The sequence below is a fragment of the Myotis yumanensis genome, unplaced genomic scaffold, assembly GCF_028538775.1.
Source record: "Myotis yumanensis isolate MYYU_CA2020_CCGP unplaced genomic scaffold, mMyoYum1.0.hap1 SCAF_3, whole genome shotgun sequence".
Lineage (NCBI taxonomy): Eukaryota > Metazoa > Chordata > Mammalia > Chiroptera > Vespertilionidae > Myotis > Myotis yumanensis.
In genome coordinates, this window is record NW_027223754.1 from 115,507,189 (window position 1) to 115,524,118 (window position 16,930).

Here is a 16,930-nt window from a genome sequence, read left to right on the forward strand (position 1 = left end):
AGAGTGAATGCTGAGAGTGAAATACGGCCCCTCCTGCCTTTGACGGTGGGAACAGTTTGAAAATGTTTGCCACACAGATCTTCACTCCCTGGATTAGAACCCTTAGCCTGTGTTTGCTCATTACACAAGTCCTCTGGGTCGGCTTCTCCCGAGGCATTGAAAACATGCCAACCTGGTGTCGCATGAAAAACAAGCTTGTGTGTTCAGCAACTGCAACCTGGTGAGCGGAGTCACGATCACCCACTCCGCCAGCGGGGAGCCAACGTCCCGCTGCCTGCAGCGATGGACATGGAGAAGGTCAATTCCATGGACTTCGGAGAATTTGTGGATGTGTTTGGGAATGTCATTGAGAGATGTCCTCTGATTGCAGCTGCTGTTTGGTCCCAGCGCCCGTTCTCTGACTTGGAAGATTTGGAAAAGCACTTCTCTGCCTTTATTGATGCGCTGCCACAGTCAGGTAAGGCTTCACAGACTGGGGGATTCTCCACAAGGGGTTCCAACTATTCCTAGCAAAACATGGTTAGGCCTGTTTAGTTGGTTATAATTGATATATTTATTTAGCTAATTTTATTGTAAGGGTCACTAAGTTTCCTTAAAATTAGAAAATGGGAGTCAAACATTTGCAAAGTATTAGGCCAAAAGTCAAATGAAAGAATGTATGTTGGCTCAGGTAAAGTGGCTGTTAAATATTAAAGCTCTGAGGTCATGAGGAAGAGGATGGGCTTCACAGAGGCTCGGAGGCCGAAGGTCAGGCTGTAGGCCTACCCTCTCTCAGCTGAATGTGTTCGCTCTGGGAATGTCCTGTATGCAGGGAGAAGACAGGTCGATATCAGAATATCTCAGGAGCCCAGGGGAAAGAGCAAATGGCTGACATTTTTATCAGAAAGGGCCAGTTTGGACTGGATTGCTGAGGAAAGTAAACTCATTCAGATCAGCTTCTCCCGGAGGGAAGTAAAGGAGGAAAGACAAAAATCTGAATGAATTCCTCGGGAGAAAGGGAAAGAATTTGTTGATTTCTGCTGGGTAGGGAGAGAAAAGGAGGCACTTCAGGATGTAGGGTTAACTGCTGAGGTTTAGGCAAACCCCGAGTGATAGCCTCACAGAGAGTTAGAAGCCCAGGGGGCCGTCTTGATGCCCTTCAGAGAGGCCTGGGACTGGTGAGCATAGGCATCGGGTGCCTCACCTGGGCGTTCAGGTCACCCCCAGCGCCAGTTCTGCCTTCCAAAGTGGCCCCCTAAGCACTCGCATTCCACGCAGGGCTCCACGCCAGCGAGCCGGGTTCCTACCCAGGTCAAGTTTGAGAATAGGTGGAGATAGTTTTGGCCCCAAGACCTCTAATCATTCGCTTTACCAGATAAAACTGCATGCCCAGGAGCTGAAGGGAGGGGAGGGGGACAAGGGCTGCCTTCACAGGGGCCCTTCCACAGAGATCTGGGCAGGGAGGCAGAACTCATGCTCTCCTCTCTTCCACCATGAGGCCAAGACAGAGTCTTGCCTGTCTGTCCAGGGCTTGGACATCTGGGTAATTTCCCATTGTCAGCTGAACAGCTCCCAAGTAAGAAACTCATTTTAATTCAGTTTAAGCACGTCCAGGAAGAGTGGAGGACAGTGTTACAAATCAAACTGGCAGAAATGTGGGGGCCATGTTGAGACCCTTTCTCAGGGCCTCCCCAAAGCTGAGCTCTCCCCTCCATCACTGGGCTCAGGCCTTAGGGGAGCTGATGGGCACTGGAGCCTTGTGACTGATGGCCCCCAGGAGCAGCCGGCCCAGAGCCTGCAGAGCAAGCTGGAAAAAACAAGGGGCCTTGGGAGCCCGTGTTCAAAATGTCTGGCAGGAAAATGGGCGAGGCCAAATGCAAGTCTTCTAAGCCAGAAGGGAAATGATTTTTAAAGGGTGCGAATGCCTTAGGAATGACTTTATTTTTTTCTATCAGGAAAAGAAAAAGAAAAAAAGGGAGGAAAATCCCATGACCTGTCTCAATACCCACAGAGGTGGTAGGGCTGGGGAATAAATGTATTGAGAGAGAAAGCTATGATGGCATAAATAATTGCAATCTATTATTCACTGGCTTCAACAGTGATTCAACATTTGTTTGGAGTTTGCTCTGTACCAGGAGCTTAGACAATGCAATAAAAATTCCCCCATTTCTGTCTTCTTTCCCACCAGCAGTCACCCCAACCAGCTTGACCAGAAGCTCTAGTTAAGGTTAGTTATGTCTAGTTAAGGTATCTCTCTGCTGGTGGAGCCTGCTTCTCAGCCCTAGCCTGGTGTCCACGCTTCTCTGGGACAGGCAGCTGGCAGCAGAGCCTCAGTGCAGTCTGGGTGGCTGCCGCATATCTAATCACCTTAATGACATCAGAGAGGCGGTATTAGCAAAGTAATAATAATAATAACAATAGTTAAAAGGTATTCAGCACTTACTATCAGTGTGCTTCAGGCACTTTTCCAAACACTTAGCATTTGTTAACTCATTTGACCCTCATACTAATCATATAAAACAAGTATTATGTTATTGTCCCCATTTTAAAGAGGAGAAAGCTGAAATGAGGAGAGACTAAGTAACTTCATCAAGGATACATAGCTAGAAAGTGGCAGAACTGGTGTCCAAACCCTGACAGTCAACCAACCCAGCAGCCTTAGAAGGATTTTCCAGAGAATCAGAAACAAAGTCTAGAAACAGTTTCTAGGAGTTTTATTCATTTGTTTACTAACATGTTTAATTAACATCAATGCTTGATGTCACAGATCCCGTTTTATTTAAATAATCAAATAAAATGGGATTTACTGCATAGTCAAGTTTTATTCCTTGAATAGTAAGGAACGAATTGGGTGTACGTCTTTATATCCTAAAACTAAAAGGTTGTTTAATATTTTTTTCCCTCACCCAAGGATATGCTTTTTATTGATTTTAGAGAGAGGAAGGGGGAGAGGGAGAGAGACATCAAGCATTTCTCTCCTACATGCCCAGCAACTGGGCATGGAGCCTGCAACCTGGGTATGTGTGCCCTGACAGGGAATTGAATCCACCCCCTTTTGGTGGGCAGGACTATGCTCCAACCAGCTGGGCCACATCGGCCAGCACTAAAAGGGACTTTAAGGAGATGTGCAGGCTGTGGTGATCTTCCTGGTCAGACATTTGTTTTTAATGATCTAAGAAAATGCCACCATTAGCAGGAAACTGAAAATCCTGTTTCTTGAGTAAACAAACCAAGGTTGACAATCCATAAAGATCATTAGCCAGTAGGTGGCAGTCCAGGATTAATATTTGGCTCCAGCAATAATTGGGTAAGTATCCTTTCAAGCCAACCTCTGGATTTCCAGGAGAGGGGAAGAGCAATAGTAAAGGGAAGAAGGTTGTAACACACACACACTCTCACACACATGGCCAATAATGAACCAGTTCACTATTGATTTGTATTAAGAATCAAAGAGCAATAAAACAGTTATAATAGAGTTAATCGTGCTTCTCTGTGGAATTTCAGAATTGAAATTTGGCATAATTCATTATTTAATACTCACTTCAAAACATAGTTTTTGAATTAGTAGAACTACATACTAACAAATCCCTTGAATGTAGGCTATAAGGTAGATGAAACTATTAAAGAGATGAGACTGTCAAAAAATATATTTTAAAAACTTTCCCAAGAGTGAAGTATTGGTCAATAAGTACTTATAGAGTGGCCCTGACTGGTTAGTTCAGTTGGTTAGAGTGTCATCCTGATATGCCAAGGTTGTGGGTTCGATTCCCGGTCAGGGCACATATAAGAATCAACTAATGAATGCACAAATAAGAGGAACAACGATCAATGTTTCTCTCTCCTCCCTCTCCCTTCCTTCCTCTATCACTCTCTAAAATCAATGAATAAGGCCTAGCCAGTTTGGCTCAATGGATAGAGTGTCGGCTTGTGGACCAAAGGGTCCCAGGTTCTATTCCAGTCAAGGGCACATACCTTGGTTGCAGGGTCCTCTCTGGCACAGGGCCTGGACAGGGCTCATGCAGGAGGCAACCAATCGATGTGTTTCTTTCACATCGATGTTTCTCTCTATCTTTCCTTCTCTCTTCTACTCTCCCTAAAAAATCAATGGGAAAATATCCTCGGGTGAGGATACACACACACACACACACACACACACACACACACTAAAATCAATGAATAAAAAGTAAAAAACTGGGAATAGGAACAGTGACCAAGACAAGTCCCTGCCTCAATGAGTTTACATTCTAGTGAAGAGAGAGACAGAATTAACATCCTATATGATAAAAGCCTAATATGCTAAGTGTCTGAACGTTCAACCAGTTGCTATGATACACACTGACCATCAGGGGGAAGACACTCCTACCAGTAGGTTAGCTAGCTGCTGGGGTCCAGCCTGGGACTGGGTGAGATGGGCCGGACATGCCCTGGAGCCCTCCTATGGTCCCTCCCCAGCCTCTAAAACATTTCTTCTAATTAAGTTCCTTTCAATGTGCATGCATCCATGCACCAGGCCTCTAGTAAATAAATAAGATCATATCAGATTCTAAAACTTATTAGAAAATATGTACCATTGTAGAAAATACATAATAAAAGAGCTCTTTCTTAAGAAATTATATTTGAGTTTAAAACCAAAAGATGAGAAGGAAGTCATCAAATATCTAGGAGATCACTTTAAGAAAAAGAACCTGAGACTTTTGACACTTGGTGGGTACAGAAAGACCAAGGTGATTGAAGAATAGTGAGAAGTGGAGGAATATGAGGAAAGAGAGGTCAGGTGGAGGGACTGTTATAGTAATAAAAGTGAGAGGTGATGGTTCTTTGGATGAGGACTAAAGGAGGGGGGATGGAGATGTATGGCTGGATTCTCAAAATAGATTTTAGAATTAGAGCCAATAGGTGTTTTGGATTTGTTGGGGAAAGGCAGGTCAAAAACTAAGAGAAATTAAGGATAACTCCTAAGTTTTTAGTCTGAGCAACACGGTGGGTGGTGGCACTGTTTTCTACAATGAAGAAGACATAAGAATAGAGAGGACAGGATGGAGAATGGGAGTTTGTTAAGTCTGAGATGCCTGATAATACCTGGATAAAAATACAGTGTGTTGAGGTGAACCATAACAAAGGTACTAGATCTGGGTGTCATCAAAGACTTGATGGCATTTCAAGCCATGGGACTAGATGAGAACGCTTAGTGAATCATTGTAAATATAGAAGGGAGAAGATGTGAGTCCTGGGTACTTCAGTGTTAGTAATCTAGCAGAGCAAGAACCACTGGTGAAAGTAGGCTAGTGATGGTTATCTTTCAAGAAGGAGAGAGGGCCAACCCTGGGAAATACTCCCAAAGAGGTTTCAGGAAAAGAGGACAGCACTGGTCATGGGCTTGGGCAAGATGTCCATCATCTGTGCCCTTAATGAATGCAGCCTGGTGGGTGGGTGGTAAAGTGAACCTGGAATGAGAGGTGAAGAAGTGGAGATACTACATAGAAAGCTCCTTTGAGTTGTTGTAAAAAGGAGCAGAGACACAGGGAGAATCTGGAGGACATCAGGGACTCAATAAAGGGATTTAATTTTGTTTACAGGACACGTGATTCTAAGGCATGTCTATGTATTGATGATAAGGCAGCGAGTTGAAGGAATAGAAATTGATGTTTGAAATGGCAGTCTTTGAGATGGACAGAGGGGCTGGCTTCAAGAACACCACTGGAGAGGTTGATCTTCAACAGAAAGGACAGATGATCCATTGTACCAAGAGGGAGCACACACTAGCTGGCACAGATGTAGGAACACAGGTAGATTGGAAAGGAGTTTTAAGCCAATTGCCTGCTCTTCAGTGGCCACTGTTGCCTGCCCTGTCTCCCCCTATTGGGACAAAGAGTGCCAGCCCTGTGTTCCAATAGGAATTCTTAAGATTTCATGACTTGTGGCAGCAGCAACAGTACATATCCACACCGACATCTCTACATGTGACATGCCAGTGGCATAGGCAGTAGGTCTAAGATTTTGGAAAAGACTAAAGAGCAGGCAGCATTGAAATGGCCCTGAGAACCACTTTGGCATTCCAGGTGGGAGGACCTACAGGACCGAGGCGGGAGGTGGGAAGTACCAGACCCGCTGGGGTTTAACGCCAGGGCTGGGCGTTCTCACAGGGTGCAACATTGGAAAGGGTACCGAAGCTTTGGTACAAGCCAGGGGTCTGGATCAGAGCCATCTTGGGCAGCTGTAAAGGGCTCAGTGGTTTGGGGCGATAGAAACAAGACTGGACATCAGTTTCTATTTCTTGCAGCTAAGGTGTTCGTGTATGTTAAGTTCCAGTTTAATTTTTAGTCTCTTTTCTTCTTCCCTTTGCTCTGCCCCTTTTCTCAGCCTCCTTTCTCTCCCCCTGCAAACAGTGGAAAGAAAACACATGCTTAATTCTAGGCAAACATTAACCCCAGGCGATATTTTTGAGAGAGAAGACAAACCCAGGGGAGTGAGAAGAGAGGAGCAAGGGCAGAAGGAAAGAGGCATGTGGGTGTGTGCGGGACAGTGAGGGGAGTCCCTTGGGGGAGGAGTAAGGGGACAGGCCCTGCCCCCACACCAGGGCCCCCTACTGCCCCCAAGCTTGAGCTGGGCTGGGCCTGGGAGAGTAAGAAATAGGGGGAAGGGAAGCTGAGAGACCTGGGGTCAGGTGAGAGGACTAGAGACCAGTCCCCTCTACTGGAGGCTGCTTTGAAAATCTGAATATGCAAGGAGGGAATACAGGGCGGGTCCTGCCAGGTGGGAACAGTTCCCCCCACCCCAGCCTAGTCCTCTGAGGGTCCTGGGGCTGGGTGAATGCACAGCGGATCCAGCAGCTGCGTGGCACAGCCAGCCCTGACTCAGGGGTAGGAGGCCAGCAGGTAGGGAATTTAACATGTACATTTTCACACCACCTGCATGGGTGGGATGCAGGAAGCGGGAAAGAACCACCTCCTGTTTGCAGGACCTGAGGGACAGAGGCCCTTGAGAGCGGTGGTACAGAGGTGGGATTATTGGTGACATGGGTTTCGTTTTAAACTCCCCTTAACCTTGTAGAGGCAGCTAGTGCCTCCAAAATGTCCCATGATTTGGAGTTCAGGTGTCATCAGCTACTGGCTAAGTGACCTTGGGGAGGTCACCTAACCCTTTCTGGGCCTCCATTGAATCCTCTCTTAAATGCAGATGTTCCCCCACAGTTCTCCCCACCACTCAGGACTGGCGTAATCTGGCGTTGGATGGCGTAATCACAATCATTCTTCAATTGGGCAGAAATTATAAAATTTGAGTAAAGGGATGTTTACATCACAATGAAGAAGGGTTTTAAAATGTTTATTTATTGATTGGCTTGAGAGAGAGAGAGAGAGAGAGAAAGAGAGAGAGAGAGAGAGAGAGAGAGAGAGATTTTTCCGTTTAGGTTTGCATTCATTGGTTGATTCTTGTATGTGCGCTGACCGGCCTCAGAGTCTGGGGATAGTGCTCTAACCAGCTGAGCTACTCGGCCAGGATGAGGGAGGGTTTCTATGACCCCCCTTCCAAAAGAACCCCCTGCCCGTTCCTAGCACCAGAGCCAATGCTTCCAGCTGCACCTCAGTCAGTTAGTTTCCTGTGACGGAGAATACTGGCAGTTGGATGTTTGCTGGCATTGGGCACTGTGTTTTAGTCGGATGAGTTGTCTCTAATCCTGACAACTACTCAGCAAATTTGATGGCATTACCTTCATGGTACAGATCACCGCTTCCTCTCATCGTATTGGAAACGCGCCCAGCCTTGAGGGTTCCAATTCTCTCAGGAGAGCTAAGTGGACAGACTGGCCAGGGCTCAGGAAAACCCCCGTATTAGGACTTAAACGCCTAGGAATCACACGGGGGTGGGGAGCGGTGGGGGGAGAGAGATCTCATTTGCGGCCTAGGTGATTATGAGAAGCGGTCTCTCAAGAAAACCTTGTACTCTGCAGTGTATTTGGGATCTACTGTTGAAAAAGGAGAATGAACCTCAGACAGGGCGGATGGTGAGTGGGTGCTGTTTTCCTAAAAGGAGGAAAGCTGCTTTCATTCAAAGGGCTGTGGAATTCCGGCTGGAAATTTCTTTTTCCCAGTTAATCATCTGCAGGGCTCGCTGGATGCCTGATTCCAGAAGGGCCACAAAATCCTGGGCATTTATTTGCCACGCCCTGTGGGTGTTACCCCTGGGGACTCTCACCGTCCTCCTTCGGAAGAGAACGAACCCCCTTCCTCGGCCTTAGCAGGAAGTCCTCAGGCCCTTCGCCCCGCCCTCTTCCACATCAAAGCCCCCCTGAGAGCAAAGGACTTTGAAAAGATACGAAATGCTCGGGCTTCTTATCGCGCCCCTGCTCCCTCCCGAGCAAGTCGTAAATTCCGAGTCTCAGCGGCCTCACCTCCTCCACTCTTCTTGCCCCAAGGTCTCAAAGGACAAATTTGTCGCTTCCCGCCCCGCTCCGGAGCCCTGGCCGAGGCTAAAGGAAGCGGGGCCGGGGGGGCGCCAGATTCGGGACCTGTTTGTGGGGCTAGTGCGCTGGGCGCCCCGCTCCTGCGGGACACTCCTTTTTGCCCCTCATCCCCTCCTGGGAACCTCGACTCCCTCCCGAAGCCTCTGCGGGGCGGGGCGGGGCCGGCGGTAGTCCCGTTCGCGCGGTCGGCCCTTCGGTAACGCGCCCCGCCGCGGGGCTGTGCTTCTCCGCAGGCCAGGAGGGCGTCCTGCGCTGCCACCCGGACCTGGCGGGCCGCGAGCTGCAGCGGGGCACGCTCACGGCCGAGTCGCAGCGAGAGCAGAGCGGCGCGGGCCTGACGAGCCTGGGCGCGGAGGAGCGGCTCCGGCTGGCTGAGCTCAACGCCCAGTACCGAGCGCGCTTCGGCTTCCCCTTCGTGCTCGCCGCGCGCCTCAGCGACCGGGAGGCGGTGCTCCGCGAGCTGGCGCGCCGGCTGCACCGCCCGCCCGCGCTGGAGCTGCGCACCGCCCTGGGCGAGGTGAAGAAGATCGGCCGCCTGCGGCTCGCAGACCTCGTCGGCGCCGACCCCTCGCGGCTGTAGCGCCCGGCGCGGGACGCGCGGGGACCGCGACTCTGCAGGGTGCGCCCCCCGCGGGCGGCTGACGCGGGACCCGAGTCTACACGCGCGCACAAAGGAGAGGAGAATGGAGGCGATCACACGAATAATGAGCCCTTTTGTTCACCCCCACCAGCACACTAGCACGCTTTGCCAAAATGTCTGTGTAGTATCGTGCCTTGTCCCATTCATCTACCTTTGCAGCCCGTTGACACCACCAGCTTTTGTGGTTTCCAAAGCGCTATCCAGCTTTGGCGACCCACCCTCTCCTGCTAAGCGGAGTTGCCAAGCAAAACTGACGGAAAAGGAATCTTTTATTCTATAGCGGTTTGTCTGTTTGTTCTTCTCTCACTGCACTTGCTGCACAGACATTCGCCTGTGGGTGGAAGCGGCATTCTCTCTCTAGGGCACCTACAGGAGCCCTGGCAGGGACAGCAAGCGCTGATCTCGGTCTTCGGCGCCAGGGACGTGGCGATTGGGGACGGTGGGCAGGAGAGCCCGCGATGGGCAGCGCTGGGAAGGCGCCCGGTGGGGCAAGAGGAGTGGCGGCTGAAGTCGCTCGGAAGAGAGGGCTGGGAGTGAGGCTGCTCCAAGCTGGGCAGGCCTGTAGGTCAGGGGTGGGCGGTTTGCCATCTCTCTCGAAGGCGGGCTCCTCAGAACTTCAGACTGCCTAGGAGACACAGTCATTTTTTAAAATTAACAAGAAAAAAATCAATAATTTAATGACACTTATGGAACAGAGCTGGATATTGCCACTCCTCCCCAGATGAAGATGAGACACCATAGTGCTGATAAATGGGAGAAAATTGGTGCCCACAGACATGTTTTTGGCAGGGTAGGGGAGTAGGTTGTCGTGTCAACCCTGGGGATCCAGAGCCCCAGCTGACTGGGCAGCTCCCTGCACTGGCGGCCAGAATGTCCACTCCTGCAGGCTCTCTCCCGCCCTTCTTCCTCCCTCCCTGCCTCCCACACACACACACATCCGAAGGTCTAACGGACCCCAACAAATACTACTTAGGTTTCTGTTGGCAGAGGAGAAACTAGCCATGTGTATCCTCTTGATGAGGGCAGAGTTGGCCTTTTTAAAGCCAAGAGCCCCCATTAGTGACCAACTGGTCTGGGTTAGCAGCAGCACCAGCAGCAAGAAAACCTTTTCCGTAAAAAGTGGTGTGGTTGCACCCTTGGTTGGGGCTGAATTCAACAGAAAGAAGCTACTCTGGCATCACCGGAATTTTAATCAAAGAATTAAAATTCCCTGTTAGTGGTAAGGGTGAAGGTGTTTGTGGACTGGATCTGTGCCGGGTGCCTTTTCTGGGCGGTGGAAGGCCAGGTGCACACCACAAAGGCACTCAGTGATTTGGTTTCTGTGCTCTAGGGCCCAGAGGCAATGGAGGAGCCCTTGGGCCTAGGGCTCGCTCCAGCCAGGGTAACTTGGGGGCTTTCCTGAGATGCACAAGAAATCTGCATCTCAGGAAACAAGTGCCACAGACTGGGCCTGACACTCAGAATTTTGCACTAGATTCAAGGCACCCTGTCCAAGGCTGGCTGAGGCCAGCACTTAGGTAACTCGGCGCCAAATGCAGAGTCTAGGCTCCTCCTGTAAATGTGCCCACCCTAAGATAGGAAGACCTCCCCAGAGCTGAGATGGCCAGTGGTGTTTTCAGAATGAGTGTGGATATGATCTGGGCCTCTCAGGCTCGACCATGTGTCTCCAATTTCACAGATACATTTCAACGGTTCAAAGCTTGTGGGGGGAATTGTTTATTTCTGCAGGAGGGGGATACACGTGGGGAAAGACGCTGGACCCGCCCCTTCAAAGGAGCTGGTGGTTTAGGGGAGGGAGAGCTGGCTGAGTGGTGCCTCTTTCAAAGGATGCCAGAGCCTTTACAGCCAGAAGGGCGGACACGGGTCTGGGCGCCCGGCTGGGAGGGCCCTGGCCAAGCCGCCGGTGGCTCCTGCTTTTTTCTCCGGTCGGAGTAGAGGCCGAGGCCGGTCCTCGAGCGGGCAGGTCGCCTGTGGCTGCCGAGTCTGGCAGGGCAGCTTTCTCCAGCCACGATTTGGCTCAAACCCTGGGCTTCTGCGGGCCTCCGCCTGGCGGGGACAGTTCCTTGTTTGCGCGCTCTGGTGCGCAGGATGCGGGAGATTTACCGACGGCAGGGCCCAGGACTGGGACCCCCGCCTGCGCGCTAGCGGGGCGGCGTGGGTGGCCAGAGCACGCTTAGTTGAGTGTTGGGGGCGCAGAAGAGGTTGGTAGATGCCAGGGTGAATAAGAATACTTCACTTACCAATTCGTTACAAAAGCATGCCGGCACCGCTGAGGCCAGGAGCTGTTTTCAGTTTCTGGAACCCTTCCACCCCTCCACGTACACGCCCTTCTGAGGAGGAGGGTCCCCTTACCGTGTGCGAGCCCAGCCCGCGTGAAGGGACCCGACAGTCCCCCCGCTAGGAATTCCCGGGCCCAACCGAGCTTGGCTTTCACATGAACCACGGAACCGGGAACCTGAATGCGGGCTCCTTTCATTACCAGAGGGGGGGGGGGGGGAGGCTTTTTGTGTCTAAATGCTGTCCACCCACACGGATGCGGGAAGAAGGGAAGGAGGGAAAGACAACACAATTTCTTTTCATAACCATTAACTCGTTTTACATCTGACACATGTCTGAGAACAGCCACAGGTATCAGCTTTTGTTACAAAATGAAGAGCTCTTCTCAGAAGTGCGACAAAAGCAGATGGAGATCTTCTTTGGCAATTGGAGAAAAATCTGGGATAGAATTTGTGGAAAATCCACCAACCAATAAACGAATAAACCGCAGGGAGCAGGTGCCTGTTGAAGGGAGAAGTAAATAGGACGGGGGAAGTCTGAAATGTCCCCAGAGCAGAAATGGAGTGTCCTGGCGCAGTCGGGGAGTTGGGGTTCCCGGAGTCATGGGAGGCACTGTTTCCGGGGTGGCACCAGCAGCGTGAGGAATAAATAATTAACACAGGCACAGAATTAGAAGTCACCCCACGGCGCACACAAATTATGAAAATTCTATGGCACACCGAAAATATGCTGTCTTGTTTGCTGATCTGACAAAAAATAAGTATAATTTAGATTCATCCACACCAGGAGATTATTGTTGTGTTGGCTGTTGTCATTTTTAATTTGATAACCTAAGGGAAACGTGCAGCACCTGACTGAGAGGTCGCGCGTCCTCCTTGAGGCAGGTAGTGCATGTTTCAAAAGTTCTTGCAGCACACGGGCTGAAAAAACGGCCGCAGGAGAGCAGCTCATTCGCTTTTAGCGACTGGAATCCTAGGTGTGCGGTCCTGGCGAAGTCACCTAACCTTTCTGCGCCTCTGATTTCTCTTTGTAGAATGAAGGGCTGCGCAGACAGTAAGCCCCCGCCTCCTCTGTAGGGAGAGTCGTTTTCCAACGGGGCCGCGGCTCCAGGAGAGCGGGACCTTTCCCTGCTCCCCCTCTTCAGGTCCCATAAAGCCTACTGTGTAGGGCTTCCTAGGAACATATTTTCATATGATAAACAAAGGTCACCTTAAGCATGAGGCGCTGGGGAGTGAACACATGGTAACTGAAGGCTCTGTGGGAACATCTAGCTGCTGCTGGCCTGAGAGCCGGGGCTCCCAGCATCAAGGGTTTTCCTCTGGGGCGAGACCCAAGTTCCTCCCTCTTGGGGCTTTAAATGGTTCTCTTGTGCCCATCCATCACACAGAATTAGCGTGCATTATATTATATGCACACAGTGTCCACAGACTGATGTCAGCATAAAGGAAAGAAATGGGCCACCCCACCATTTACTCACATAACTTTCACCCAAAGAGCAAAACCAGATTTCTGCTCCCAGATTCTGCCCCCTCTTCTGAGGCTCTTTATTTTCCCAGGTCTCCTGGCTTTGAGAATGTAACTTGACTAGAAGAGCAGGGGAAAGGTATTGCTTGCCTTGGTTCAGAGCATTTGGAGAGCACTAGGCACTGTTTCCCGCTCTGTCTGGCGCACTGGCATGCCGCCTCCCACACGTTCAGGAGCTTTTGCTCAGGCAGAGAGGACCAGACACTCAGTTTGACTCTGCTGGGCAGGGACAAATCTGCTCCGGGGCAGCTTTGGACAGCTGTGGTCCCTCCTGCTTTTCAGGATGAGCACGTTGGGCTCCATGTGGCCTGATGGGGCCAAGCAGGCGGTGGGCGCTGGGGAGACCCCGCAGAGAGGACACTGTGATCCATTTTTTCCCAGTGAGGTTAGCTGAGTGGGCTGTAGCAGGCCAGGGTGGAGACGTTGGGGTCAAATCAGCCATTATTGAGTCTTCCTGTGTGTGTGTGTGTGTGTGTGTGTGTTGGGGGGTGTTGCTGATTGAATGCAATGGCTGAGGAACTCCCTAAACTCCAGTGAAGTAGAGATTGAGCCATTTTTCCAACAGCACCATGGATCGCCAAGCTGAAGACTTCATCGGACATTTTCTTCTTTCTTACTCGTCCTTAATTATCCTGGAAACTCAGGCCAGGGCAGGGCAGGGTGAGGGTTTCCTATGCAGGGGTGGAGAGGGAGTCAGGAAGGGTGCATTATTTGGATGATTTTCTTGATCTTAAGAGGGATTTAGAAAGTAGACTTGCATGGGAAGGTGGGTAGAGAGGGCCTGCCCTGTCTGGGTTACAAGGGTCACAGCCTCCCCAGTTTCCAGGAGCCACAAATATGGGGGAAAGCAGGGTCCCCCAAGGTGGAGCAAACACCGGGGACCTTTGAGCAGGGAGGGAACCCTGTCAATGATCTGTGGATTCAAGGAGTGTCTCATCTGCTTAGAGAAGCAATCCGCCCCTTCCGGCACCTCCTGCTTCCCATCCCCCTCTGCACCCCTGCCCTTGCCACCGGGTGGAATCCTGGAAGCCCCAACCTTCTCTGAGGAATGTGGAATGGCCTCTACACCGTCAGTAACAAAGAGAAGCCCCTTTGATAACTGAGTTGTGGCTGCCTATGCAGTCTTCCTGACACTTTATTTACCTGGGTCCCTCCTCTCACCCTCTTTTGTCTTTAAAAGCCTGATGTAGCTCTGGCTCCATGGGGCCACCACAGCTCCAGCCCCAGTCCAAGTCCAGCTCCCAGCTTCCCAAATAAGTTAGCCTCTTCCAGAATGATTTGCTGAAGGCTTCTCTGGCGAGGCAGCTGGGGGAGACCAGAGGTACTGGCTGGAAAGGAGCCTTGAGCAGCAAGGTTGGGGATGACCTTGCCAGGTGCTTCTCAGTTCAGGCCAAAAGGCTCTGAGGTAACTGCCAGGCACCTTGGGTCTAGAACTGAGAAAGCGCTGCTTGGGGCCCTAATGCAGGTCGCACCCCCATTCTCCCAGGGCCACACACCTGCACCCAGAGGCTGGGGGAGCCACCCATCCACAGCAGGCCTTGGAATAGCCACCTAACAATGACCTGCTAGAGGCTAAGCCATCAGGATAAAGAGATCCAGGCCCTCTTCCCATCAGCCACCTCCACCCCTCTCTGGTTGCTCCCATCGCCTTGCCACTGCAGCACCCGATGGGAGGACAGCCTTAATATGAGAGGGCACATCCACTCTGAGGAGCTTGTCCAAGGACATCCTTATTGGCTTGCCGCTCACCCAACAGCCCAGACCCCAAGCTCATGGGCGGGGCCATGCTACTGCTATGGACCCTTTTTTTCCAGGAAGGAAATTAATTAGTTTTCTCAAGCATTTCCTTTCTCCAGCCCTTGAACCCCAAGTGAGTCTCAGGCTTCCCTGTAGTCCGGCCAGTTCTGGGCCTGGCATGACCCCTGGGGCCAGAGCAACTCAGGCCACCCCCAAAGCATCTGGGTGGGCAGGCCAGAGCCCTTTCTCTGGTGCAGAGCACAGAGACACAGCTGGAAAACCAGGACAATTAGCCAGTGGCTTGCAGCCGGGCCATAAAAATGCAGGAAGTGGCCACCACAGGGCGGAGGGGATGGCTGTCCCCAATAAAGTGATTGTTACAAAGAATGCTCACATTCCGAAGACACAGGCTCAAGCCTGGGCCTCCGCTGACTTTCAGAGCTTGAGGCCTGGGAGCGGGTGTGGGGACGGAAGGAGGGACTGTGTCTCCAGGAAGAGGAGGAAGATGTTTACTAGATCAAAAGTCCGCAGTGCCCATCACTTAACCTCTCACATTCCTGCCCCATCAGGACTGCAGACACCCTTTCACACGCACACCCCACTCAATGATTTGAGTTTTGTAATGGGGCTTGCAACGTATTTTCTGGAGAGGTCCGATGACTCTCAGCTGTCTGGGCCAGGCTCAGGGGTTCCAGATAGATGACCTACAAGGGTCTCCCACCTCTTGAGTGCTCAGCTTGCTTCCTTAGGCAACACAAAGGACCGGAGGGACTAGCAAGCCGGAGATCCCGAGGCCCTGGACCTCTTTGGGCCTGGCGTCTCTGCACCATGCATTTTGGTGGGTGTCGTCTGTAAAATGAAGAGCATGACAACACCAGCTTTGTTCCGGATCTAGGGAGCAGTGAGGATCAGGGGAGATAAAAGACATTAGAGCTAACAACAACAACCACCACCACCACAACAACAGAAAAGACACTGGAAAGGGCTCCAGAGATGATTAGATGAAGTGACAAATACCAGAAAGCACTTGACAAGGAGTATTAAGTACAGATCTGTAGGAGAGAGGCCAGCACCCTGCCCATTCCAGAGCCACCCAGTCAGCCTGCCCAGCCCAGCCCAGCTGGCCCTGTGAATCCCAGCCTGGCACTGCCGTCTGGATTCAGAGAGAAGGCAGACAGCCACCTCAGGCCCACTCCCTATAGTTGCTAAACCGAGAGAAGTGCGCGTGCAGGAGCCAGATCACCTTGGCCTGCACCCCTCCAGGTGCAGATCCCCAGCCAGGCCTGCAGCACAGGTCCCCACAGCCCCTGGCTCCTTGGACACATTGCTTCAAAAACCAAGGAAGATCCTTTCTCAACTCTTCCCCACCCAGAGCTTTTCAGAGGCAGTCATTAGTAATGGGCCAGGGTTGCCTTACCATCCCCTGGAGATGAAAAACAATTTTCTTCCAAGAACGTTTTATCCACCTTGTAAAGTGCTTTTAGGATCTAGGTACACATTACCAGACAGTCTAGGCTCCCCTTTCCTTGATTTTTAACCAGATGTTTAAGTATAATAAACATATAAGTGTAGCTCGTGGAGTTTTCATGAACACATGGTGTAACCAGTACCTCACTCTAGCAATCCCCTCCTGCTCCATTACTGCCCTCCACTAGCTTGATTACTAACTTGGTTTGTAGTTAAGACTTTTGAGTCTTAAGTGTAATTTCTTAAAATTAATTGCTTTAACTTAAATCCCAAATGTTAGATGGACGGGAGATGCAGCCCACAGCTAGGGTGAGGAGCGGTTTCCTTGGGGAAAAAATAAATGATCAGCGATGAGAGTTGTTGGGGGCTCACAGGCGTTCTGGCCATGGCTCAAAGCCGGAAGGAACCTCCGAATCTCTACTTCCTCCGCTCTTCACCTCATGGTTAGGTTAGAAAGGCTGTCATCAAAGCAATGGCTTCCCTTTTCTCTTAGAATAGAAAGAGCATCTTGAACCCCTCTTTTCTGCAAATGATAAACACAGCCCCTTAGTCTCCAAGTTCAGATTCCCCCCTCTCTTTTGCAAGTTTCTTGATTTCATTCTTTGAACCTGTGATTGGAGGTTAAAGTGCACCGGGTTGGAAGGAGGAAGCCCTTAACAATAAAGGTTTGAATATTTAGCTGTGATCGAGTCGCCGCCTTCTCGAGAGCTGCCCCCCACCCCTTATCTTTTAAAATGCAAATCATATTTTGGGGGTTGTGCGCAGGGTGCGCGCTGCGCGTCGAAGCCTCCAGCCATTGGTGTCTGTGTCATTACTAATAGAGTCCTGTAAACACTCGTTAATCA

The 16,930-nt window shown here is 50.9% G+C and overlaps 1 protein-coding gene across 1 annotated transcript; it reads left to right on the forward strand.

Moving 5' to 3' along the window:
• The first annotated feature begins 225 nt into the window (after positions 1–225).
• Positions 226–9,359, forward strand: URAD (ureidoimidazoline (2-oxo-4-hydroxy-4-carboxy-5-) decarboxylase). The gene is made up of 2 exons (XM_070407542.1): positions 226–457; positions 8,674–9,359. Exons 1-2 carry the CDS (start codon positions 283–285, stop codon positions 9,018–9,020), a joined length of 522 nt encoding a protein of 173 aa, XP_070263643.1. The 5' UTR covers positions 226–282; the 3' UTR covers positions 9,021–9,359.
• The last annotated feature ends 7,571 nt before the right edge of the window (positions 9,360–16,930 follow it).

Bases quoted from the DNA above. Each gene is read 5' to 3' on its own strand.
- URAD (XM_070407542.1), top strand. From the start codon at position 283: ATGGACATGGAGAAGGTCAATTCCATGGACTTCGGAGAATTTGTGGAT. The intron at 458-8,673 runs GTAAGGCTTCAC...GCTTCTCCGCAG, and splicing joins TGATGCGCTGCCACAGTCAG to GCCAGGAGGGCGTCCTGCGC.